General features: G+C 42.4%; 1 protein-coding gene across 2 annotated transcripts; it reads right to left on the bottom strand.

The window, feature by feature from the left end:
- Positions 1–3564: 3564 nt before the first annotated feature.
- On the bottom strand, positions 3565–23044 carry C1ABH12orf75 (chromosome 1Ab C12orf75 homolog). Of its 2 annotated transcripts, XR_014849477.1 has the most exons (7): positions 22868–23044; positions 15648–15672; positions 10419–10454; positions 8753–8829; positions 7509–7544; positions 5738–6139; positions 3565–4672 (listed from the first exon to the last, which is right to left on the bottom strand). XR_014849477.1 is itself a non-coding variant. In XM_085049665.1 (6 exons), exons 1-6 carry the CDS (start codon positions 22908–22910, stop codon positions 6132–6134), a joined length of 225 nt encoding a protein of 74 aa, XP_084905791.1. In that variant the 5' UTR covers positions 22911–23044; the 3' UTR covers positions 5042–6131. The 2 variants fall into 2 exon arrangements, 1 of the variants encoding a protein (XP_084905791.1); XM_085049665.1 differs by lacking the exon at positions 3565–4672 and having other exon boundaries at positions 5042–6139.
- Positions 23045–24887: the final 1843 nt, after the last annotated feature.

Raw genomic sequence — 24887 nt, 5'->3', positions numbered from 1 at the left:
TTGCAGGCAAGGAGAGGTAGATTGTTTACTCATTGGCTCAGATGAGAATTTGGCTTCCTCTTAAATTCAAGGAGAAGAATGTAATGCTGCTCTTGGGAAAATATTATCATAAATCAAAACTTATTTTTCAAGTAGTGATTTTCAGGGTTCTTTTCACTGGAAATCTTGGGTTTCTCAAGAAGCAATGCTTATACAAGCAGTGATGTCTTAAACAAAGGCTCTTTAACAGTGCTGGGTAAATTCTCCAACTATTATTCATCCTATTAAAAATAATTTGGAATTTATAAAACCTCCGTCTCTCCTGGCTGGCACAGTTTCCTTATTACAAATTAATTCCCTGCCAAAAATGGTTTGTTTCTATCTGATGATCTGAAGCAGTTCCTTTGTAAAACGAAAAGAATTTAATTATTTATTTATTAAGGTAACTCACAATTTGAAAGAGGAAAAAGGAGCAGGCAACTGGTTTCATGTGAGACTTCAAAATGTGAAGTTCATTTTTTTAATAACCAGATACTTGGAGTTTGATTGAGTTGGTACTATTTATACTTTAAGATCTGATTAAAATCTTTCAGTTTTAGAGAAAATCTATGGGTTGATTTCCCAAAAGCATGTGAGGCTCAAACCACGTAGAAGGAATCCTTCCAAGGCTTTCTCACAGCAATGTCATTCAGGGAATGCAAACCTGGCTGTAGGTAAATATTCCCAGCTCACAGTTACAGTCAGACTCCAGTAATAAATAACCATAAATATGATATTAGGTATAAGCTTAAAGGTGTGTATTACCTCTCAGATTTTGTTTATTCATGTGTGTGGTTTTATGTTTGCATACTGCAAGTAAAGTTTGATAGTGACAGTGTGGACTGTCTCCAGAGTCTGAATATCTCCCTAACTGCAACAAAGCATTGCATTTTCCTACAGTCTGGCATCCCCCATGAAACTGTTATTAAATATTAATTCCGTTATCAAATATTCTAATTAACATGTCATTCTGAACCAAAACCTCACAGTAAGAATCCAATGAGCTCAGCTTTCGTGGAGCTCAAGCATCCTGCAGACAACACTGAGATTCAGCCAACATGGAAAGTGGGCAACAAGGTGAAGTGTGGAATTTAGGATTTTGCATTGCTGCCATCTCCTGTAACACAGGAATCAAAGACCAGAAACAAAATTCTTTTAGTGGATGGATAATTCCAGAGTACCAATAATGTGCTGTGACCCAAACTAATCACTTGCATGGTGACTCATTAGTTATATCAGAAATCAAAAATACATGGCATAACTAAACCAAAGCTTGAGTTTTAACTCTATGCTGTTTTTCAGATTAAGCTTCCTTTTTGCATGTTCTGTAATCTATTCTTACACTAATCCTGTTAATCATTTTTACATCTCATGTATTTTCTCAGCCTGCACAGAGAGACATAAATTAAGGAAACACCAGCAGAAGTTTTGAAAGAGCCAGCAGGATATTTCTATATCCTGGTAACACCCAAAAGGACCTTTAAGGTGCATGGGCTCATTACACTGGACATTAAACAAATAAAAACCAGACTCGTTATTTCCTTAAAGGTTTGCAGTCTCAGACATCTGGGGGTTGGAATGAACTGATAAGCCAATTCCCATTTCTCTTCAGTCTCCAAACAATTTGGCAGCTGTCTGCTTCTTGCTCTATTTTCTAGAGATTAGAATCACAGAGAAATGCAGCAAATACTTAATTTAGGTATTTCCTTTTTTGCGTCATTTTCTGTTCCTAACCTCTTTCTACATCTGTCTTCACTGCATAATAATCCTCATTCTCCTACGTGTTTTCTCCTTTCTGGCACACAAAGCCCCTTTTTATCCAGGCTTCATCCTGTGGTATCTTTCTAGTTCTTTTCTCACTGCAATGAGAGTTCCACTGCACTTCACAGAACGATGTTTCACAAGCTGAGTCCTATCTGCAGCTACAGGTATTTTAACAGTGACCAGATAGTGACCAAGATACAGAAGGTCCCACAGTAGAGGTGACAGATTTCTGCTGTCTGGGAAATACTTCTGTGTTTGAAAACCCTGGAGTTACAGCAAAACTTGTCACATCAGGTTAAAATGAAGTAGCTCCTATTATGATAAATCTAAGTTCTGTGCTTGATTGTTCTTGAAACAAATGTTGAATCATTTAGCCCAGCCTCAAAAGATGTCCTGCAATACTGCCACACCATTGCTCCATGGAAAGTTTACAGAGCTGTTATTCTCTTCACCTTGTTCTAAATACATTGCAAAACAAAAATACTCCACAAATCCCCTTCCTTCAGCATGTTCTCCACAAAGCCAATTCACCTGAAGTGTTTAAATTGCTGTCAATAGGAGGCAATGATGATGAACTGCAAAACACCAAAGGGACTTTAACCAGGTAAGAGCTTCTTCTATGGCTACACACAGCTGAGAAAGTGTAGTAGCAGCCTGCAATAATTGTCACTTCTGATCACCATGGGAACCAAACAGAGGTCTACTCTGCAGAAAACAGATCAGCAGTGACTCACCAACTGCTTGGGAAGCAGGATTATTGAGAATTGCTAGACTTGTGTGGGTGACAGGCAGCAGTGATGCCATTTCAGCCAGAGAGCCATGCAGCAGAGACTCCTCTGCTAGACATGCAGGAGGAAAACAAGGAAATTAGTACTGTGTGCTCATTAGAGACAGAATTCACCTGTAGGATTTTCTGCAGCTTCAGCCTGGTGTGGGCTCTTTGCTGGGAGAGGATTTAACCTCTGGGAACAAAGTTCTGAGCTTACTCTGGCTTTCCCAGGTCTTCTGCAACCTTCTTAGAGACAAGATTTAACCCTGGAGCAACACAGAGGTTTGGAGTTGTCCCATCCTCTGAACTACACCAGGATGTGTATGGCACATAAATATGGGCAAAATATTATAATATTTCTGTCTGGACTACCCAGACACTGAGAAGTTGAGCCTTTACAACAAAGCTCCAGCAAAATAAATGCACTGTCTCATGAGCACAATCCAAAAGAGAAGCTGTCTTTGAGGGGAAAAGAGTTTGCATGAGACCAAAAGTTGCAATCCAAGATATTTTGAGTGTTTTTCAGCTGGTCACAAACTGTAATTTCAATCCTATGCTTTCCTACTCCAGAATTTTTCAAGATTCATGAATTTGAGCATAAAATTTCTGAGCTGTCAAAGAATCTCAGATCAGAGATTCTGAGATTATAAAATCCAAATCCACTCTTTGCTGAGCTATTTTCACTGACTCTTCAGCTCTGGCTGGAGAAAGAGTAACCACTGCAAGGAAAATGGTACTACAGCCCCAACATTTAAATGTTTATTCTTCACAAATGGTAATTCAAGATGTTTTGACAAAACCAATGTATATTCCTTAATAATAACTCTCTCATTCAATGGCTCCTTGTGTTCTGTTCTCATTTCTCACACTGGACCATCATTTGAGTGCCTAAATATTCTCCAAGGATGCTGTCAGATGCACAGCTGGCAGCTGGCATGGAGGCTTTCTTTTCTGTTCCTCCTCCTAACAGAAATACCCATAGATTGTAGGTTTTGAAAGAGCAAATGCACTCATTTCTCCATGGAATGTCATGTGCTTTTATTAACAAAGGCTGCTCACCATAGAGGAATTTTCATGAGCAGAAAATCAGTTCGCTAAGTGGAATTTGGCCAAGACAGAATACAGTGTCCTGTCACACACTTTCTAGATTTATGGATCCTTGGGAAAACAAAAGACAAGAGTCTGCAAATTGAAGACAAGGGCATGGCCCTAGCTCTTAGTTAGATGGGTACAGGGCCACACAGCATAAATGAATGTATGTCTATTTTACAGGCTTCAGTCTGGGATGCTGAACATTTGTCAGTTGGTCAGCAAACTTCTGAGATTAAACGATGCAGAGGAACAAAAATATTAAGAAACCACTGTACCTCCCACACATTCAGAGGATGAAACACTAAAAGACCAATTCTGCAAAGTGCTCCAAGCTTCTCTGCAGCTCTGCACAGGATAAACAAGCAATGATGGTAACCAAGAAAAGCACCCTTTGCAATTTGCCACCACCAATGGTGAGGAGCTGTTCATCTGCAATCACCTCCTGCCTCCTCCTCCCACACACAGGGTTCACATCTCAGCTGCAGAACAAGTGCTGTTCCAGTTTAGCCCTGTCCACCTTTTTGATTTCTCTTCCCAGCAGCTGAAGAAGTGGATAAACCCCTGGGTTGGTTACTGGCATTGGTTGTTGGCTTTTTGAGCACCAGCTGAACACTGATGTATCTATCCCAGAACAACTGTTTTATTTCCTTTCTTTGGGAAAGACAACCATGGTCAGGTCAGGCATGGGCCTAATTGTCTTGTACTAAATGAACTTGTGCTCTGCAAACCTTTCAGGCCATTTGGGGAACATGTGAAGTGGAAACTGTACCCTCATGCTGTGGGAAGTGAGCCTGCATGGTTATCACTCTGCTACTCGAGTTCTCACCAGCCTGGCTTGCAAGAACAACACTCTGCAGATATAATCTACATTCATTCATTCATTCATTCACTTTTCATTCATTCTGAGAGATATTTCAACACCACATCTTAGTCTTCAAGCTCATTTCATCTTGGCTTGAGGTCGATGGTCAAGAATGAGATGTTTCTCTTCAGGAGCCTGAAATCGCTGAGAACCCAAGTGGCAGATTTCTAGAGAACAGCAATAAATAATGTCACAAATAATTAAAAGAGGACAAGCAAGGAATAGTTTTAAGTGTCTCTTTTTGCAAGCCTCACATCAAACAACCACTATTTAAAAGTCAAAGCTGCAAGTTACTGGAAATCCTAGTCAATGGTAGTTCGTTGGTCATAAGAGGTATCAGTGAAAAGAGCAGGAATTTCATGGTTCACAGTGGTTTATTTCTTCATGTCCACATTTTCTGGTTTGCTTTTTTTTTTTAATTGTAAAAATGGTCATTAAGGTACAGTAATATATTAACATAGTGCAGATTGGGGGTTTTTGTTTATTTGTTTATTTAAAGTGTATGGCAGATCAAGTCCCATTGAAAAGAGTTTGACTAAAGAATTATGCAAAAGGCTTTAATAATTTAAATATTCATTCAGCCATATGTAAATGTACAATCTCTTTTATGTTCCATGTGAAACTTACAATTGCTATTAACTTAATGAATTTTAAAACCTCAAAAATTTGCTAAAATAATAATAATACTCATTCTGTTTCAATTTGCCACGCTGGAGCTGCTTACAGGTGAGTCAGGGATACAAAACTCTAACAGTGCTCAAAAATCCTCTACAGGTCAGGAGGATTCAACACTGCAGTTTAGTTCCACAATCTCTGAAAATACTATCATTTCATCCTTATGCTTATAACAACATATTATTATTACATGGAATGGAACACATAATAGTTAATTTCATTAGTATTTGTCTACATGTAATGCTTTATAAAAGAGATATAGCTGCACAAAAATATAAACAGACACATAAACACTATGATGAAGTACATTGCTCTTGTTTAAATCAATTTCCTTGAGCAATAACTTTTTACAAGGTGAACATTAAACACTAATATTTGTCTCATGGTATAAAAGTGACAGTAATAATTATAAAGAACCTTATGGTCTTAAGCTTGTTTCATCCTATTCTTAAGTTTTCACAGCAAAAATATTAAAATTTTCAATATTCCCCAAAAGATGCAAACTTGTCAAATATATTACTCTGAAGTAAAATAACAATTAATTTACAGGAACCTACCATAGAAACTATTGAGTGGACAGTAGTGATGGTTTTCTATATAAAATCTATCAAAAATTGTTGGAGAAAATATACGAAGCGTAGCTGACAGCTGATGGGATCTGCAATATGGCCACAGAGAAATAAGTTGCAGATCATCAAAGTTAGCTCTTGTGCAGAAACATCCACCACGAGTTCCCTAATCCCATCTTTCACCAGAGAACAGCAGGAGGTTTCCATAAGGCAACTCTCCTAGGAAACTGACTCAACGCTGTACTTTAGGCTTTACCCGTAGTTGGAACTTGCAACAGTTGGGATTTTTTGGTGCTCTGATCTCTCTTGCTCTCCAAAGGCTGTGTAAATATCAAAATCTTCAGCACAAAGACAGCTCTCTCTAAAGCACTGGCAACTGGTCTTAGTAGACTGTTAAAAAAAAAAAAAAAGAAAAAGAACAAATTTAGGTAGGCTGGTTAAGCAACATTGGAAAAGCAATACAGGAACATTCTATACATAAACCAGAGAACTAGGTGGTCATTAGAAGGTAATTATTAGAGAGATTTGCAGTCTATGAACTGCATTCACACAAGCACAGAAACTCGTGGGGCTCAGAGGAGCCTTTGGAGATTCAGAGCTGCTCACCTGTGTAAGGCTTGAGTCAGCAGCCAAGCTCTGATCGTGCATGAGTGAAGGCAAAGTGCACTTCCAGCTATTTTAAATAGCAAAAAATGTCAAGTGATTGATTCTCCCCAACCTCAGGCATTCACTAAAGCACCTAGCTCAGGACCTGAGTAACCCAGAGTGTTTATAAAGCACAGATGGAAAGCTGCAACCCCAAGGTGGTGCCTGAGCTTTGCCCTGGTCGAGGTATTTCTAGCTTAGACATCTCAGCCAGGGTACTGCAAGGAGCTGTGCAGACCAACTGAAGGTCTCCCTCCCTAGAAAAGTCCCTGGGGCTTTAACCACTCAAGTAATAAACTTATTTATTATATGTGTTCTGCTCTACAAGGGCTGCATGCAGCACTGGGACCAGGAAAAACTGTGTCTGGCTCTTCACCTAAATTAGGAAAGGGTTTGGCTTCTTATGGAAATTGTTGGCAGCTTTGTAATTTTCAGTTACCCGCTGGCTAGACATCAAAACAGTTCCCTATCAAAATTTGTCAATGTTTATTTAGTTCAAGTACTGAAGGGCAACTTCGCTTGTTTCATTTTTTTTCTGCAGACATGAACTTATAAAGGACTTTTTTTTTAGTTAGTTAGCCAAAACTCTTTAGTCAGCAATAGAGCCTTTAAATCTTCAAGGTCCTGTTTTAGCTGGTGGAAAACAAAGCCCCCACAGATACTCCCAGAGCAGAAGGAAAGCTCTAATACATTACTTAGGGGGTGAGACACTGTGGCCCTAAGGAACTCCCTAAAATGGAGATATTTTCTAACCACAAAATCTTCACTCCTGGAAAAAGCTTTGTCTCTGCAGATGCTGATCTAAGCACTGCTGATGTAGCTCACCTCTCATGGGGGTCTCAGTACCACTAACAACTTTTGATTTTCATTTGCTGCCAAATGAATTAATACAGAATTTCCTTGCTTCTCACTTCTCACCAGGAAGATGACTTTACCACTGTCTCATTTCCAGCTGCACCCACTGAGAACTGGTCCCTGCTCCAGCCTTTAGAAGTTATGAGATGTGGCTTGGTGGTTCCCAGACCAACTCAGAGATGCCCAGGGAGCATTGCTACCTTGGTTCTGTTCAACAAGTACATGCCAAACACAGATTGTTAATCAAAACATACTGTACCTCCAGCTGTTTGCATCTTGATGTCTTTATTTCCTTCTAATCTTAATTAAAAAACAAAAGACAAAGATGGTTAAAATTCTTAAAAAACAAAACAAAAAAAGCAACAAAGTTAGTACTGTTCCAAACCCAGCTACTTTTATCTTGGTTAATAGTGTTACTGTTTTTCATTTTCTTGTTTTGCAGCAAATTTGGAAGCACCAGTCAGTGACTAAACTCTGTGCTGTACATATGTGACAGCAGCATTTTTTGTGTTAAATCAAAAGAATATTACATTATTTCATAATTACATGTTTATGACTTGCCTATTAAATGGCTATAAAACTAATGCTTTTTCCCACTGTTCAAAAACATAACTTGGAAAAGAAACAGTTTCTGCTGGCTTCATGTAAGAACAGAAATAAACCTGAAAGCAGGCACTTACTAACTGTTATTACTGGAATTCACCACAATGCAAGTAAATACCTCCAAAACTAAAAATAGCACTGAGGCTCTGCAAGTGCTTCTATCACAGCCTCTTAGTCCTAACAGGGTTTTGTTTTCTGCCAATTCACAGAGCACTCAGAGTGTGGAGAAGCTGTTCAGAGGACCATGTACCTCCCCTGTCAGTGTCTGCTCTCAGATCCTTCTGCAAAAGTGTGTTAGGTTTTAAATAAATGGGAACAATCCCTCTGACAAGTATAAATAGCCTCACTGCCTTAAGAGGCTTCAAGGCTAGCCAGTCTGTCTGAAATCATAATTGATTTTTAACATGCATCCTGCTGGGTGAAATGAACCCCAGGAAGCAGCAGAAATGCAACCACAGCCATGCAGTACATCCTGCTGGATTAAATGAACCTCAGGGAGAAGCAGAAATGCAAGCACAGCCCTGCAGTAATCCTGCTGGGTGAAATGAACTCCAAGAAGCAGAAATGCAAGCACAGCCCTGCAGTAATCCTGCTGGGTGAAATGAACCCCAGGAAGCAGCAGAAATGCAAGCACAGCCCTGCAGTAATCCTGCTGGGTGAAATGAACCCCAGGAAGCAGAAATGCAGTAATCCTGCTGGGTGAAATGAACCCCAGGGAGAAGCAGAAATGCAGTACATCCTGCTGGGTGAAATGAACCCCAGGAAGCAGCAGAAATGCAACCACAGCCCTGCAGTAATCCTGCTAGGTGAAATGAACCCCAGGGGGAAGCAGAAATGCAGTAATCTTGCTGGGTGAAATGAACCCCAAGAAGCAGCAATGCAAGGCCAGCCCTGCAGTACCTTTGGGTGCAGCTTTGGTCTGGCTGGGAGCCATGGCAGCGTCGGACGGCAGCCCCACGTACACCCCGCCGTAGTTCCTGCCAGGGAACAGGGAAAGGCACATCAGAGCTGGGCTAGGACACTTCTCCCTATAGCATTGGTGCCACAGGGTTGCTTTTCTGTTATAAGGATCCTTTGGTGCACAGTTGGTCAGGTGGAAAATGGCGAAGATGCAATTTTTATCGATTTTTTCCAAATTGGCGTATCTGGCACAAATCCCCAGTAAGAAGCTCACTAGGTGAAGTTATCCCCCTAGTTGTAGCACCTTCTAGGTTCTCCCCCCCTCAGATGGGGATTGAACTTTGTTTATAAAAAATATGTCTCCAAAAGCTGGTTTCAAGCTTGGTTTCTGAGGAGAAGCAAGACAGCACAGGAGCTTCAAACCCCCAGCTTGGAGGCTTTTGGAACGTTTTGTCTTTCTGCCTAGGGAAATACTGAAGCTTAAGCTACAATAATAGGCTACAAAGCTACAAATATGTGTGCAGAGAATACAGAGAATGCATAAAAGATACATAAAACAAAAAGGAAAAAAATCAGCATGGTGTCAGCATCACACAGCAGAATCACAAAGCCCACAGATGGGCAGAGAGATGGAATCTCTGCACAGAGTATCTCCTTTTCCCTCTGACAAGGGACAAGTGCACATTTAGTGCCACATGCTTGCTTGTATGGTGCCAAGCCAAACAGCCTTGAGGCCAGCTCTTCCTCCTAATTGGGTCCCAACCCTGTGAAAGGAGCTATTTTTTTTTCACTCAAGTTCCTGATATTTATCACTGAATCTTGTGACAATAAACTCCACCTGCCCAGCTTCTTCTGGTTGCTGAATATATCCCAGTGAGGACAGAGCTAGTCTGACACTGATGTTTGACACTTGGACCACCAAAGCACCTCACTGCAAACAGTGCACACCAACTAAATAACATTTTGACCTCGTTAATAAACAGGAGCTGCTTCTCCCTGCTTAGGGTCACACTTGGAGAACACTGTTAGCAGAAAGGAGAACAATTTTCTTAGGTATGTTCACAGCCCAACTCTCTACCCTCCATGGATGTGCAGAGGATACTTTCTGGCTCCAAAAGGCCTGTAAGAAGAGCAGGACAGATGCAGGGAGGTAAAAAACTGGGTCCTTAAAGCCTCTGCTGTGCTTGGAGCTCCTTGCAGAGGTTCCCTTGACACTGCTCTGCCCTGCTAGGTGCTGAATTCATCACACCTCCTCCTGCTCCTGGCGTTCTGAGCCAATTTCTAATCTGCCTGATGATAGATTCATACTTCCTTCAACTTGCAGCCCAGCAGAGATCTCCCACAAGTGCTGAGGGCATCTCCTGGGCAGTGCTGCTGGGGAGGCAGAGGCAGCAGCCCTTCTGGAGCACATCCCCTACAGCTGGGGGACAATGTGCTCTTTGCTCCACAACCTACCCACCTCCCCAGCTCAATAACAGGGTGGCTGAACTCATCAATCCTTGGCTCTGTGTGAGATTTCCTCCTCTCTTTTTGTTTTCCCTCTGCTGTGTTGGGGTTGGTGGCAGTGAGGAGGAGGGAAGGAAGGACACAGAACTGGTGGCAGAACTCACTGCAGCCCATTGCAAACAAAGCTGGTTGCTTTGCCCTGGCTGAGCAGAGCACTTACCTCCTTTTGTCATCATCTGATATGGATTCTTCTGCTCTGCAACATCAGAAGAGAAAAAACATGTTAGCAGGTTGTTTCTGTGACCATCTGGGGAAATTCAGGAGCAAGGGAAGAAGGGGATGTTACTGAGCCCAGATTAATTCAGGTCATCCACCATTCAACAAAGCACAAGGATATTTAAAAAATGACAATTTTCCAATCTAACTTACAAAGGAAAGAAAGGATGGAGAAGAGATGCAGCTTACTTTTTATGACCCCCACAGGTGGCATCTGAAATTAGATTTGGGAGCAGAAACAGGTAAATTAACACTCTTCCTGAGTGAGTCCCCACTCTGCTCCCCACATAAAAGGAACATAAAGGTTCTGCACATATCAGGAACAAGCCTGGACTGCTATTCCCCCAAAAGAGGGCTGAAAGGGACTGTCTGTGCTGGCATGTGAGGGAGGATGAAGAGAGAGAAACTTTCACAGCAGCTGCACCAAAAGCTGTCACAGGACCTCTGTACAAAATGAGGCACTGCAGCTCCTGAATTCAGTTGTGTACAAACCTAATGCTGTTATGAATCCCACAGAAACTGGCAATTACTTCTCCTTCAACTGAGGTTTGATTTCTCCCACTGATATACTGTCCAGTGGAGCTGAACTGCAGCAGGGGTAAAGTCACCAGCATTGATGTGAAGGCAAATGGAACACAAAAAGATAAAGAGAAGGAATTTATTCTGACTCCCTCAGTGTACAGTGCCTGAGCTGCAGTCTCAGTCTGTGTTCCAACATCAGTCTTCACACAAATCACTCACCCACCTTTGATTAACTATTTGGATTTTGAGCTTTACTTCCATGGCTGGGTATGGATGGGGCAGCAGCTGCACTTTAGCTTGGTCTGCAACCCATTTATTGATTTATTCTAAAAGGCTGATGTGCTGCTGTTCAATCCTTGGGGCTCCATGCCCTCACAGGGCCCTGAGGTCAATGGGATTTTGGCCTGAAGAGCAGAGAGCTCACAGAAAGATTCAGTCTTCAGCACAAGAAAATGCCCTTAAACCTCCTGGGAGGGGAGCAAATGCCTTAAAAATATTGCTACAACTTGGAAATTTTCTTACATCTGCCTTCTTTCTAAGGTGCAGAACATTACCAGCTATCCTTTCTGCATCACCACAGTCAATAAGGGCACACAGGTCCTTTTAATAGTAGAGGTTTGGAGTAAATCTTATTATTCTGCAATTTTGCTAAATTATATTTATGCAGGGCGTAGCAATCCTTGTCTGCTGTCTTTGTCTACATCTGACCACTCAAGAAAGACTGATCAATAACTCCTCACTCCCTGGACCTCCTGCCATCCCTTCCTGGAGGAACCAGACCCATTTCAGAAGGCATTTCCCATCTCCTGTGACCCCACATTGTCACCTAAGTCATCTTACAGTCCTCACACACACAGCCAGAGGATGCAGAGACATTTTTTCCTGCTCTTTCCTGCTGTGGGACAGTTTCTCCTAAAGAAAATTGAAAGCCTGTGGGTATCAGTGGGTAGAAATGAGGATGGATTTTTAGGGGGGAAAAAAATTCTAGTTTAAGAAAAGGACTTTGGGTGCCAAAAGATCACAAATAGTCATTTCTGTTGAACCAACCGAATGTGTCACAGGATTGATTTTCTCATACAATTAGGAACATTTTCTATAATCCAGATTAACCATTGTCCAGAGGAAAGAGTCCTTTAAAAGCACTGACAACTTCATGCACAGCTTGAAGCCTCCAAAATGGAGTCATAAGAATAATAATCAATATTGTCCAACAGGAAATTAATGTCAATGTTTAAAAAAAAAAAAAAGAAAAGAAAAAGATTCTACTAGGAAACAGGGCAATTTTCTTCTATTCCAGAAATGTTTTGTAATATGGCATCACAGACCATTACTGTAATTCTCTCACCAAAACAAATTATCCAGGTCTATGATTAAGCAGACAAGAGGGTTTTTAAACATTTTGCTTTCTTCCTTTCCTCTTACTAGCTACAAATCAAAGCAGCAATTTTGCAACACCTTTTTCTTCAAATGCACAACAGCAAAAACCAATCTGGGATTGTACAAACCACAGCTCTTGGGCTGGGTGATGATTGGGAGCAAAGTGTTGCAGTCCTGCCAGAAAAGAGGGAGTGAGCAGAGCCAGGAGGAACATGGAAGTGTGAGAGAGAAAGAGAAAAGAAAGGAAAATTCTGGTGATGGCACTTAGGGAAGAAGCCATTTTAAACCCCTTTCTGGGGGCTCCTTTCCAAGGAACATTGCCCCAGGTCATTTACTACACATATTCACACATAGTGGCTCCAAACCCCTTTTGAAGGTCTAATAAACCTTTCAAGGCCATGAGACCTTTTAAACATGGGACCTTAAAGGTCATGGCACCTTTTAAACATGTAAAGGTCCCAATAAACATGAGAAATGTCCCTAATTTCCCATGTTTATTGCCTGCTGAGCCCTTGGGGCAGCTGCTGCTTGTGTCCCCAGGCTGGGGAACACGGGTGGCTCTGGGGAGCAAAGGCACAGCAGCAACAACCACGTGGAGGTTGGAGAGAATCTCCTTTGGTTTCAGCAGTTGCCTCTTCTCCTGGACTCACAGCCATGGGTCCAGGGTCCAGCAGTGCTCCAGGAGAGCAGGCTGGAGATGCTTTTCTGCAGCAGGGATAGAGAGCAAAAGGAGCTTCACAGCCCAAGGTGCTGCTGTGCTGCTGTTGGCATCTGCAGAGGAACTGAGAGCACAGATTCCAGCAGGTAGTGCAGGTGGAGTTCTGGAGCCAGCAGGCAGATTGGACAGCAAATCCTCACAACAGCTTTCTGTTTTCAGCTGGAAAAGTGTTGCTCTTGGTGAGGTTTTTGTCTGGCCCAAGAGGCTTCCTGTCACCCAAAGTCTGAAAAGCATGCTTTGTTCATCTGTCAGCTTTTACATCCATCAGGCCTGTGTCCATTTGATGGGAAAAGAAGCTGCCATTTCTCACATATTTTAAATGTCAAATGACAGGCATTCACACTAATTCATTCCATCCACATTTTTCTTACCTCAGCTTTTATAGTTCTGTTTGTGGTCAGCATTATTCAGACTTTCTAGCCGAGCTCAGCAGTCCCACCAGAAATGATTCACTGAACTTTGAACAAGTGACAGACAACTGCTCCTCAGATTTCTTGGTGTTTCTTGGGAACAAGGGCCTGTCATTTGTGTTTGATGGATTTCGTCTCAATATTTTGAAAGAGGCTTGAACTGCTGGGTCCTTTCCTTCCTACTGTAACTAACCTTCCCCCAGACATAGCCATGCACAGAATATCACAGGCACTGCATTGCTTTCTAGCATATAATTTGCCTCTCCTACAGCTAAGCTTTTCCAGTTAGCAGTGATGTCTGGATGGACACACCTAAATGCTTTTCTGGAACAGAACTGGTATGACTGAAATTTGACAGCAAAAAAAGGTGGATTATTTAAAGAGAAGCTTTAGCTGATGAATGTAAAAAGTTGCAACGTTAGTTAATATAAATCTGCTTTGTTCATTTCTATGAAACTAAAATAATTTTTCTGATAATTTACTTCCTTCATAAAAATCTTCTGTTAAATATTAGAATGAGTGATTAGAGCTTTTGGGAAAGCTCTAATCTAACATCCCTGCCATTCCTCGTTAGTAGATCTGCAATTCTAACATCTGATGAGAAGGTTCAACCCCACTGTTACTCACATGGGTTTTTTGGCTCCATCACCCTTCATCTGAATGAGTAATAGCTCCAGGACTGACCCTTGCACTTTGCTGCAGACTGCACTGGTAATTAATTTTTCTCTAAGTTATCTCGATCCTATTTGGAAACATGACAGATGAACTCACAGTAATGAGGAGGATGTTCCCATTTGAACTCCTGCAGCCTGGCTCTATAAATGCTCACACACATACAAACACAGCTCTGCACTGTGGTAAATGGGTGTTATCCCCATTCCTTTAAGCACACAAACATGCCTACCACATTTATTATTTAACAGTGTGTGAGATTTTGAAATTTAAAACTACTGATGAGCAAAGAGAAAGGTGCAGTTCTAAGTCAGTGCTTAAATCATCAAAACTGACCAATAAAAAAGGCCCTAAAGTACATTAAACCAGTGGGTTTGTAAATATGGGATTACTGAGGGCAGTGATGCTGCAGGCAGCATCAAGAACAGGTTCCTCACAAGATTGCCTTCTGTAATTGAATTATTGCCTGGCACTGCAGACCCAGAAAAGAGACTAGAGAGGTGACACAGAGTATCTGTGACAGCAGTGCTGCTCAGCCAAGTGACACCTGTTGTCAGCTCTTAGCTGTCTCTGTAACAGCAAAGACAAGCCTGTTGTTAAGCTCTTCTCTCCACTTGTCTGACTTGACAGCCCTCATTGCTACACCAGGATTCCTCCATCTAATTAGAGCAGTTATTCTGAGTGAAGTAAATAAAACAGAGGAATGTTCCTATTGCATAACATCATCTTTGCATAACATAATCTTCCCCAGGTCCCTTGGTCACAAACACTAGTGGCAAACACCAATTACATGAAATAGAAGAAGGCAAGAGCTTGGGAGGAGTTCTTTACAGTTTCCTTTGATAGAAAAATTAATTTATGGCTCAATAAAGCTGTTCCTGTCCATTTCTGGATCAGCAAATAAAAAATGCCCTTGCACATTTAGAGAAAAACAGGATGGGTAGGGCTGCTCTCTGCCACCCTGTGCCAAGCTAACAGATATTATCTTTAATGCAGAGAGCATCTAGAGAAGGTGGGTGCTTTGAAAAGGAAGTTGGAGGGATTAGTGGCTCCCATGCAGAGGGAAAATTTGTCTCAATGACTCTTTAAATCTCTCACTGGGCCTGGTGGAAATTCATGTGCTGAACTCACACAATTGCATGGCCTTTGGCAAAAGGTGCAGTGGCAAGTGATGGGGGAAAGCAGTCTGAAGGAACAGAACCACCTCTGCCAGACAACTGTCTCAACAGAAGCAGAGAAAAGAAATTTCTGTTCGAGAAATAACAAGCAAAGAAATCTGCAGAAAAGTAAACAAGGCAAGGAGTTGTTTTGTGGAGATGAAAGCTGTCACTAAAGACAGTAAACATCTGGTTGTGCTGATTACATGTTAGGAGGCAGATGAATCATGTGTGACTAAATCTAGCATAAGGCTAGTAGGACTGAAAATATGTCCAGGGTTATGTGTTTAAAAGAGTAGAGTAGAGTAAGTACTTACACATCTTTAGTAGTCCCTGTAGCACCTAGGGAAAAAAAAAAACCAACAAACATGTTTACCAGATAATGGCATAATCCTCTAAACCAACCAACAGTGCAGTAATCGTCTTTCTGTCTTTCTGTCCTAAACAACACAGAAATAGCAACAGAAATTTGCTGCTGTCAGAGGACACATTTCTCATGATTGTTGAGTTTATCCTAAATGATTATCCACACTATCCTTCAAGTCTATCATGCTTAGATCAGGGCCAGACTCTGTGTGTGAAAATCACACTGCTGTGGAGCAATGCAAAGATGGGAGCATCATAAGAAAAAATATATATTTCTGAATTTTACATGCTTCCCTCTGCTCAGTCCTCTGGTGGTTTTGTCTGCTCCAAAGTTGCCACAACTCACCATGCAGTTACTCCCAAAAGCCTGATTATTCTGCCATTTGCTGCAGTTGTATAGCTGGCACTATGTGTGTAAAATGCTGCCTTGTTCCTCCTACCAGATAAACAAAGTTTTATAAAACAACTAGACAGAACCAATACAAACATTGGGACACAATCCATCCAAAGCCCCAGACATCTAAGGAGATCAACCACCCTTTAATTCATCTTGCCATCTAACAAAAAACCAACGAGACAAAAGCTGCCACCTGGCTGCCTGGTATAAGTGACTGGCTTTTTTTTTTTTTTTGGTGACTCAGATGTTTCTTGCTGGGAGAGAAACATTCACAGTAGTAGAAACTCTTTCTTGTTCCTCCCGAGTTACTAATATTATGTTGCCCTTGCTAGTATATAATTCAGCTGAGTAACCAGTAAATTATCCCTTCTATTAATTAAAGAAACTAGGGCAGACCTTAGAAAAACCTCTCACTTCTCCTTTCCTCTTAGTATTTAGCTGGAAAAGGTGATCTGAGCTCACTCTGAAGAAACTGCAGTAGCCAATCCCAGAGATGTTTTGAGTTTGGAAGTAAGTTGTTCCTTTTTCTCCCATGGTACTTCATTTCTCGGGAAACTTTTATTTTTTCTGCTGCTGAAAAATATCCATAAATAGCAAAGACCTTTCATCTCACTTTGATGTGTAAGAATATGCCTTCTGCATTCTTATTTTAAACAAGAGGAAGAAGTAGTCCTGCAAGGCTTTCCAGCCTTGCCTACCTGAATGGATTGCTGGAATGGCAGGAATTTTACCTTTTACAGCTAACTCCTGAACATAACATCATTCCCATTTCCTATGACTTGACCATCCCTCCTTTTCCCAGCAACAACACAGACTGGACTTGCATAAAACCGAACACATTTCTCCTGCTAGTCTTGCTTCCAGAGTCAGCAAAATCTCAGTACAGCCAGACATGTCAGCAGAAACTCTTAACCAAATTGGAGGAGTATTTCCAGTCACAATAAGCTCAGGCCCTCCCTTTAAAACTTTACTTCTTCTGGGATTTTTTGGCTTTGCAGGCACATCTATAAACCACTACATGTAAACTTTTCAAATTATTGTGTCCAGGTGGAAGGTGGGCATTGCTGTGAGAGCTCAGTCTCTGCTGATGAGGAGATGTTTTTGGCTACCAAGGTTAGTTCATGCAGAGTCTGCTCAGCCAGGAGCCTTCAGGGCAACCCCTGGACAGTCAGACAGAGCCCAGGCATCAGCAACACTTTAGACACTGTGGGTTTTGAAAAGCCTAGCAGGAGCTAGCAGGATTTTTAATTTTTTCCACAAGAAGCTATTCCTTCGCTGTGCCTGTTCTGCAGCAGGGCCATGAGTTTCCTATTTTCTCAGTCAAAACTCACTGTGATCAAAAGCAGTTTCTCTAAAAAGGCTGATGGTCCTTTTTGAAGCCTTTGCCAAGACTTTTCTAAGTTGAGCTCTCAGCACCTTAACAGGATCCCCACCTGAAAATTGTGTCTTCCTTGCAGGAAGTACAGCAAAAGCACAGAGTGTTTAATACACAAAGTGAAACCTTAGGCTGAGTGAGAATTGTGTGCCTGCAGCACTGCCACCCTCCCCAGAGGTGACACTCAATTTCCAGTCAATCAGGGGCACATTTCAGTGCCAAACCCATGCTCAGTGCCATGCTTGTCCTCAGGGTACTGTGGTATAAATACCGTATTTTCACTCTGTCACTCAGAGCCAGCAGCCTGGGCTTTGTGGAGAGTGACAGAGCCATGAACCTGTGTTTGGGAATGTGTCACCAATATTCACACATGGCTGCACTTGTTCCCTCGGAATATCAGCAAGGGCACCACTGCTGAAAAATCCCTGCAGTGTTTTGAAATGCATTTCACACCAAAACATTGAGAACGGAGGATGGTAAAAACAATTTCACTTTTTAAGAGATCATTTTTACTTTTATGATAAATTTAAAAATGCATATAAAAGGAAATACATTGTTTTCTACTTTTTTGATAAGCACAGCAAACCAGTTTATCCTCACTTCTACTGATGGGATTCCATTAATTTCAGTGGGGTTATTTCTCATTTTCACTAGCAAAAGTGAAACAAGTGTTTGGTTCAAATTCACTCAAGTACCACTAAGGTACCTGATTATAGATCTGAAAGTAGTTCCTGTGAAGAAAGGAGTTTTTCTCCCTGCAAGAGTTCTGAGCTTGCAAATGAACATCATTTTAGCTAAGTGCACCATAAAACCCCCTTTTGTTCAAAGACTTATAAGGTTTTGTTCATTTGGAAGCCTGAACAATCCTTATATGATTTATCAAGGAACCCAAAACCAGCCCAGTCCATACAGACATGTTTATTTGTAAAGTCCAATCCATTCACCCTCACCCCATTACTTCACTGACATATTTGTCTCACTCTTGCATGGTCAGTGAGCAGCACAATTTTATAGCTACTCGAGTTCCTTCTGCCAGAAGTTCAGCCAAAGAATCTTGTTTACTACCAATCCACCAACACTCTAGAGCTCATTCCACAGCAGCAGAGCTTAGTGCTCTCCCAGCTACGATGGTTTGCATGTATGACTTGGGAAAAGCCTCACATATTTATAAACACGTCCATTTTTTCCCCACTATATCAGCTTGGTCTGAAAAAAGGCAGCACTGCAAGTCTTGTCTTGATAAGCTCTTCTTTGCTTGGTTTCCAAAATCTGCCTAACCTCAGCAACAGGTTGAAGAGTAGCCACAAAGCCACAGCCATAGAAAACAGGCTGAATTGTCCAGAATGAGTGCTCTGCTCACACAGTAGGGCCATGGGTGCATTTTGGCATTTGAGAGGTGCAGAAGAAAGAGCACAGCCTGCAGACAAACATGGCCCATTCAGCCACACATTGCAGTGATTACAGAATAAAAACATTCAGCCTAGAGCAGTGGAGCTCTGATCCCTCAAAAAAAACCCCAAAAAACAAAATAAACAAACAAAAAAAACCCAACCAAAAAACCAAAACAAAACCAAACAAACAAAAAAAAAAACCACTGAAAACCAAACCAAAACCAACCAACCAAAAAAAAAACCCCAAAAAACCCAACCAACAGAAAAAACCAGAGCATTTAAAGAGTCACAAATCAACAAGAAGAACATATCCCAAAGCATTTGGTGAGAGCGGGTTTTGCTCTTTCAGAGCAACTTCTCTTGGCAGCACCACAGGATTTCAGGAAATGCAGGCCTGATGCAAAAGGTGGTTGGAAGACATTAATAGCCACAGATGATGTTCCTCTGGGCTGAGAAATGCATCATGAGTGAAGGTGAGAGGCAAAAGCTTCAGGAAAACATAAAAAGCATGAGAAGCAGCCACTCACATGAATAAACACATGGATATAAAAATGCCAGTATCTGACTTTAGACCAGATTAAGAACCACTTTCCTAATACTTTTTTAATTAATAAAGTCCTATGATATTTTCTTGCACATACTTCAAATTGTTACAAAAAGCAAATAAACCCCCTCAAAATTATACAAATGTACACACAACTGTTGGGATTACAAATGAGTTTTCTACTGTAGCCTCCTTCCGGATTTGCTCCAACACTCAGCAATATGGAAGCATGTTCTAACATCAAGGAATTTATTCTGTTTATACCCCATTGTAACTGAGGACAGAATTATATCAATTTGCTTCCAATTGATTACTTCTTCAGCTCCCCAGGTAGTTCTGTACCAGACTGGATGTGATCAATAGAATGGCACAATGATTTCCTGGGTATTTCACCAAACTTGAAGTTGATAAATCTGTTAAAACTTGGTGTGAAAGTTCTCCTTCATCATAACTTGACTGGATTGGAAGCTTTCCACAGACTAACAGCTTCTCTATATAATTAAATATATATTTAAATTAAGGCTAGACTGACAGCCTCCAAAGAGTACCATAATTTAAGGTGCTGTCATTGCTACTACAATAGATGTGGAAAGGAGGAGGTAGTTTAAAATTTTGAGTGAAGTACAACTAGAATGAAGGGAAATGCTTTAACTTGGGGAAAAAAAGTAAATTAATGTTTAAGAGCATATTTTTAAAAGATTATTTAAAAAAAAAAAAAAGGAGTTATTTTAGAGCTTCTAAAACTCCAGGAAACACCATGAAAGAAGGATATGTAAAACAAGATGACAAAACATAAGGAAAATGGCAAATTGAAAAATAAAACAAAAAAAGTAGAATCCATAGTTAATAGATAAAATAGCTAGGTAATTTAAGAAGGATATATATTTATCAGTTTACTTGAATGACTGAAGTTGCCATTTCTCAATTGATGAGCTTTTTGCCACTGTCTGATCCTCTGGAAAGAACATTTGAAGGCTGTGAGTGATATTGGTGTTCTGGAGCACTGCAGCACAGCCTGAAATGTTATTCTAGATCACATCTATTAGTTCAGATCTCACAGACCACAGAGCTGAAAGCTCTGATGTCATTCCAGCCATGCACCAGAAGATAATATCATTAGCTGAACTATCACCATATATACATCTGCTTAGGAAAAATCAAATTAGGCTACAATAGAAATTTTTCCAGAGTAAGAAAATGGGGATTGGTGTAACACATTTAATGTATTCTGTGAAGTACACTCCAATATTATACTTAGTCATATGATATGACAGAGAGTGTTACAGGTTAATTACATGTTATGTACCTCTAGCTTTGACATTATTGACTACAGAATAGTCATAACTTTAGCATTAAAGATGTAGTCATGCTGTGCATGCCACAAAATTCATTTGTATTTACACAGCCTTGACATCTTTTGGTAAAACTGTGAGTTGCACTTTCTTTAAAAGCTCGAGGACTCAGAATAAAAATGGAAAGTCTTCTCCTTCCCCTTTATAAAATAAATTTGTTTTTATTAGACACACTTTGTAAGGAATGTCAAATGAAGTAAATAAATAGTAGACATCTGACGTCTTACTTTATTACCAGCTGTTCGTTATTTTAGGACCAGAGGCTGCACAGAGTAATTCCTGACTGACAGTGGTGGAAGTGAGAAGAGAATTGGACCTTTCAGAGCTGCATTTGATTTGGAGAGGTCAATCAGTGCAACACTAATAATTCCATTATACTAATGATGTGTTTTACATGGCATTGCTGGTTTTCACCTGTGCTAAGCCATTGGAGATCAGTGGACTATTTCTGCAGAGCATGCAAAAAGTTACCAAAAAATGCAAGTTCAAATATCTTATATATAACAGTATAAGTAAGTTTAAACATCTCAGGGGTCAGACCTTCAGTGAAAATACTTTATGTATCTACAAGCCAAAACCTGTTGAAGACAACTACTCTAATGCAACAGGACACATTTAAACAAACTTTGAGTTCAAAATAATTCACTAAATAATACTGCTGTCAGAGCTAGTCTATCTGACATTTGCCCATTTGTGCCCTGCTACAAGTTCCACAGAGTATGATCTGATGGCCAGATCAACTTTAATTTGGAAAATACCACAAATGGACTAATAATCAACTCAACATTTTCATCTGAGCTTCTCTGAAGCTTGCACTGGTGCTTTTCCCCAGCAGACAGAAATGGGATGTGAACAAGCATCACCCCCCTGGTATGAAGCCAGACTGGTCACACACAGAGAGAACTTCCAGTCACAGCAGTGTGGGAATCAACCAGAGGGAGAGAATGCATGTCTGCAAACAGGACAGCTCTAACTGGATGTTCAAGCAAATTCACAGAGTGCATTCTTTATGGATGGGAGAGGCTCCTGATAGACATAGCACCCAAAACCTCACTGATAATCATTGAACAGGAACCGAGTAAGGAATGGCAGAAAAGCCATTCTCTGCTGTGAAACGCAGAGTCCAACAGGTAACCCAGCAGCACACCCCACAGATATACACACGTTTGTACACCCTAGAGAAGGCAGCATCATTCCCACTCACAGGCATGGCCAAAGTCAGGACTAGCACCATCCAAGGCACCACTGAAGCTCTGGTTAAAGCAAGTCAAAACAGCAAGAGATGGAGACCCAGACATTCTAAGTGGTCCAACCATTATTTTGCTGTGTATTTTCAAGAGGTGAAAGCTCCCAAGTGCATCTGAAAGACTTAATAACGGCACTGGAACAGGTGGCAATGTTTGCCAAGTGCAGCTGGGATGAAAAATGATTGAGAAATGCTCATATTATAATTACAGGGTGAAGGTCCACTTATCAGTTTCCATGTACTTTCCCTTTCTGCGGGGGCTGGGGGGAGGAAGAGCACAACAGCACCATCTTCCCAGATCTTATCTCTTTGGAAAATAGCAATGAACAAATAAGGGAGCCAGCTGGACGTACCAGCCAGCAGAACACATTAACATGCGTGAAACCTCAATCACGGAATACCCTCCAACTTCTCCAACAAGCAAAGGAGAAGAGGTGGCACAAATTCATTTCAGAAGTGGCATTCGTGGCCTTATAGGGAAGCGAAGAGGATGGAGCTGACAGCCCCGGCGGGATCCTGCCGTCCAGCTCCCGGCCTGGGCTCGCCCTGCCTCGGGCAGCTCCTGTCGGAGGTGGTGATTCCAGCGACATCAGGGCACCGGAGAGCCGCCGGTGCCCGCGGCAGGCCACATCAGCCTCTCTCCCTGAGCAAGCGGATCAGCCTGGGCAGAGGAGGATGCTCCGGCGAGAGGCTGGGCAGCGATCCGCGCGGCTCGGACGGGCATCCCCCAGCCGGGGCTGTACCACCGCCCGCCCGCCGCCCCCCGCCCCGCAGCGCCCAGCGCCAGGGCTGCCCCGGCAGCGGGGCTACCCCAGCTCGGGGGATGCTCGCCCCCCGCTCGCCCGGCCCGGCTCGCCCCGCCCTACCTCTCCCGCCCGCGCCGCCGGCCGTGGAGTTGCCGCAGCCCATGGGCGCTGCCTGCCCTGCCCTGCCCTGGCCGCGCTGCGCTGCGCTGCGCCCGCCGCTGCCGAGCGGAGCGGAGCGCTGCGCTCACGGGAGACGGCCGGCGGCGGGCGGAGCCGGGTGGGAGATAAAGCCGCGGGGACCCCTCCTCCTCCTCCTCTTCCTCCTCCTCCTCCTCCTCCTCTCCCCACCCATCGCCCGGGAAACCGCCGGCCCCGAGCGCCGCCGCCCGGCCCCAGCCCCGGCCCCGCACCGCGCCCCCCGCTCGTCCCCAAGGAAAGCCACACCCCGGGCTGTCCCCTCGCCCGGCCGGGCTGGAGCTGCTCCGCCGGAGATATGGCTCAGCCCAGGCTCCAGCCCGCAGCACTCCCAACGACCTGCGCCCGCGGGCAGCCAGCCCAGAGCTCCCCGGGCGGGGGAGACGCTCCTTGGCTCACGGCAGCTCCGGGACATCCTCACCGACCGAGGGGAACATCGGTGTCACCGGAGCACCGGGCTGCAAACCCTGCATCTGCCAGCAATAACATCCCGGCACTATTGACAGCAAATCTTTATTGATTGGTTTGGGTATTTCTCATCTTACAAGAAACACGATGGTGAAACTGAAGACCCATTGAGTGGAGAAGAGCTACAGATTCACTTTCCCCAAGTAATATCAGCAGCACTGAGAAACATGGAAGATAAGCTTACAAATTCTTCAAGCAATCGTTCTCATTCAATATTTACCATATCGTTTACCAAAAAGAATTTGACTTTCTGTTAACCAGAACCTGTCCTCCACACAGAGAAGGAAAATACTTTAAAGCCTTGATGGCTTCATTACCCTTCCTCTGTCCCCAAATGACCAGGAAGCTGAAACCCAATCGATACATCTAGATACAACTGCAAATGCTCTGGACAGATAGATACTACTGCTCCAACAAATTTGTTTAAGGGCTCAGAAAGGTGTTTTAAGTGTGTCACAGAAACACCAGTATGAGCATCACTATGCATATAACACAATCCTTCACCACCACCACCCCTAAAGCAGACAGCCAGCCCAAATATGTGCATTTTTCTTCAGAAAACAAAAAAAAAAATCTCACCAAGGTTCAAAACCACCTTTTTCCAATGGCCAGTTTTCTGAAATCCACATATAGAAAAATAAACCCTCAGGCCAAGCTTTCAGCACCAAGAATCAGCCCAAGGAGATTTTTTTAATGGCAGAGTTAAGAAGGAAGAGAGGATGGTCTGAAAGCAAGGCTGAAATCCATGCTGCTTAAGGTCCCATGTGTTTTTCTAACATAAAAACAAACAAAAAATCCCAGCAACCCACACTGACCATAGGCTTGCCACATTTTGAGGTATCTATGAGTGAGTTTTAATATGCAATTTACCTTGAAGGGAGCAGTTGTGGTGAGCACAGAAACTGAGCCATATCCTCACATATTGGAAGAGGTAGCTGGGAGGCAAAAAACCCCCTGGAGATGCCTTGACACCAAGCCATTGTCCTGGCCACAAGGAGAAGATCTGGGTCTGGTTCAGAAACCTGCAGTAGTATGAAGGATGCCAGAAAGATGATGTCCCTTCAAAGTGCTCTCATTTTACAAATTCAGTGTAGAACACACACAAGCCAAGCCCTGTGTGCACAAACCCTGTTGCAATAAGTTCAGGAAAGCAAGAAATTTGCAGCACAGCCGTCCAAAACTGGAATTAGCAGAAGTTTCAGGAGACCTATGACAAAGGAAATGTGATGTATTCCTCTATAGAGTGTCTGGGATTGCAGTGAGTCAGCCTCTCTCTTGGCAGCTCTATTGTAGTTTCCTCCTACTTCAAATGGGAAGACAAGCTTTAGTTTCAACTTTACTTGTGTTTTACACAAACAGAGCATTTCACTTCATTACTGAGAATAGCTGGTAGCAAAATACAGCCACCAAAGCAGGTTAATTAAATGAACACTTGACATGAAGGGAAAGGAGGATGTGCTCCCTGCATCAGCAAACT

Source organism: Lichenostomus cassidix, chromosome 1Ab (assembly GCF_008360975.1).
Source record: "Lichenostomus cassidix isolate B80296 chromosome 1Ab, HeHo_3.0, whole genome shotgun sequence".
Lineage (NCBI taxonomy): Eukaryota > Metazoa > Chordata > Aves > Passeriformes > Meliphagidae > Lichenostomus > Lichenostomus cassidix.
The sequence above is the reverse complement of the archived record's forward strand: the minus strand, read 5'-3'. Positions and strand labels throughout refer to the sequence as shown.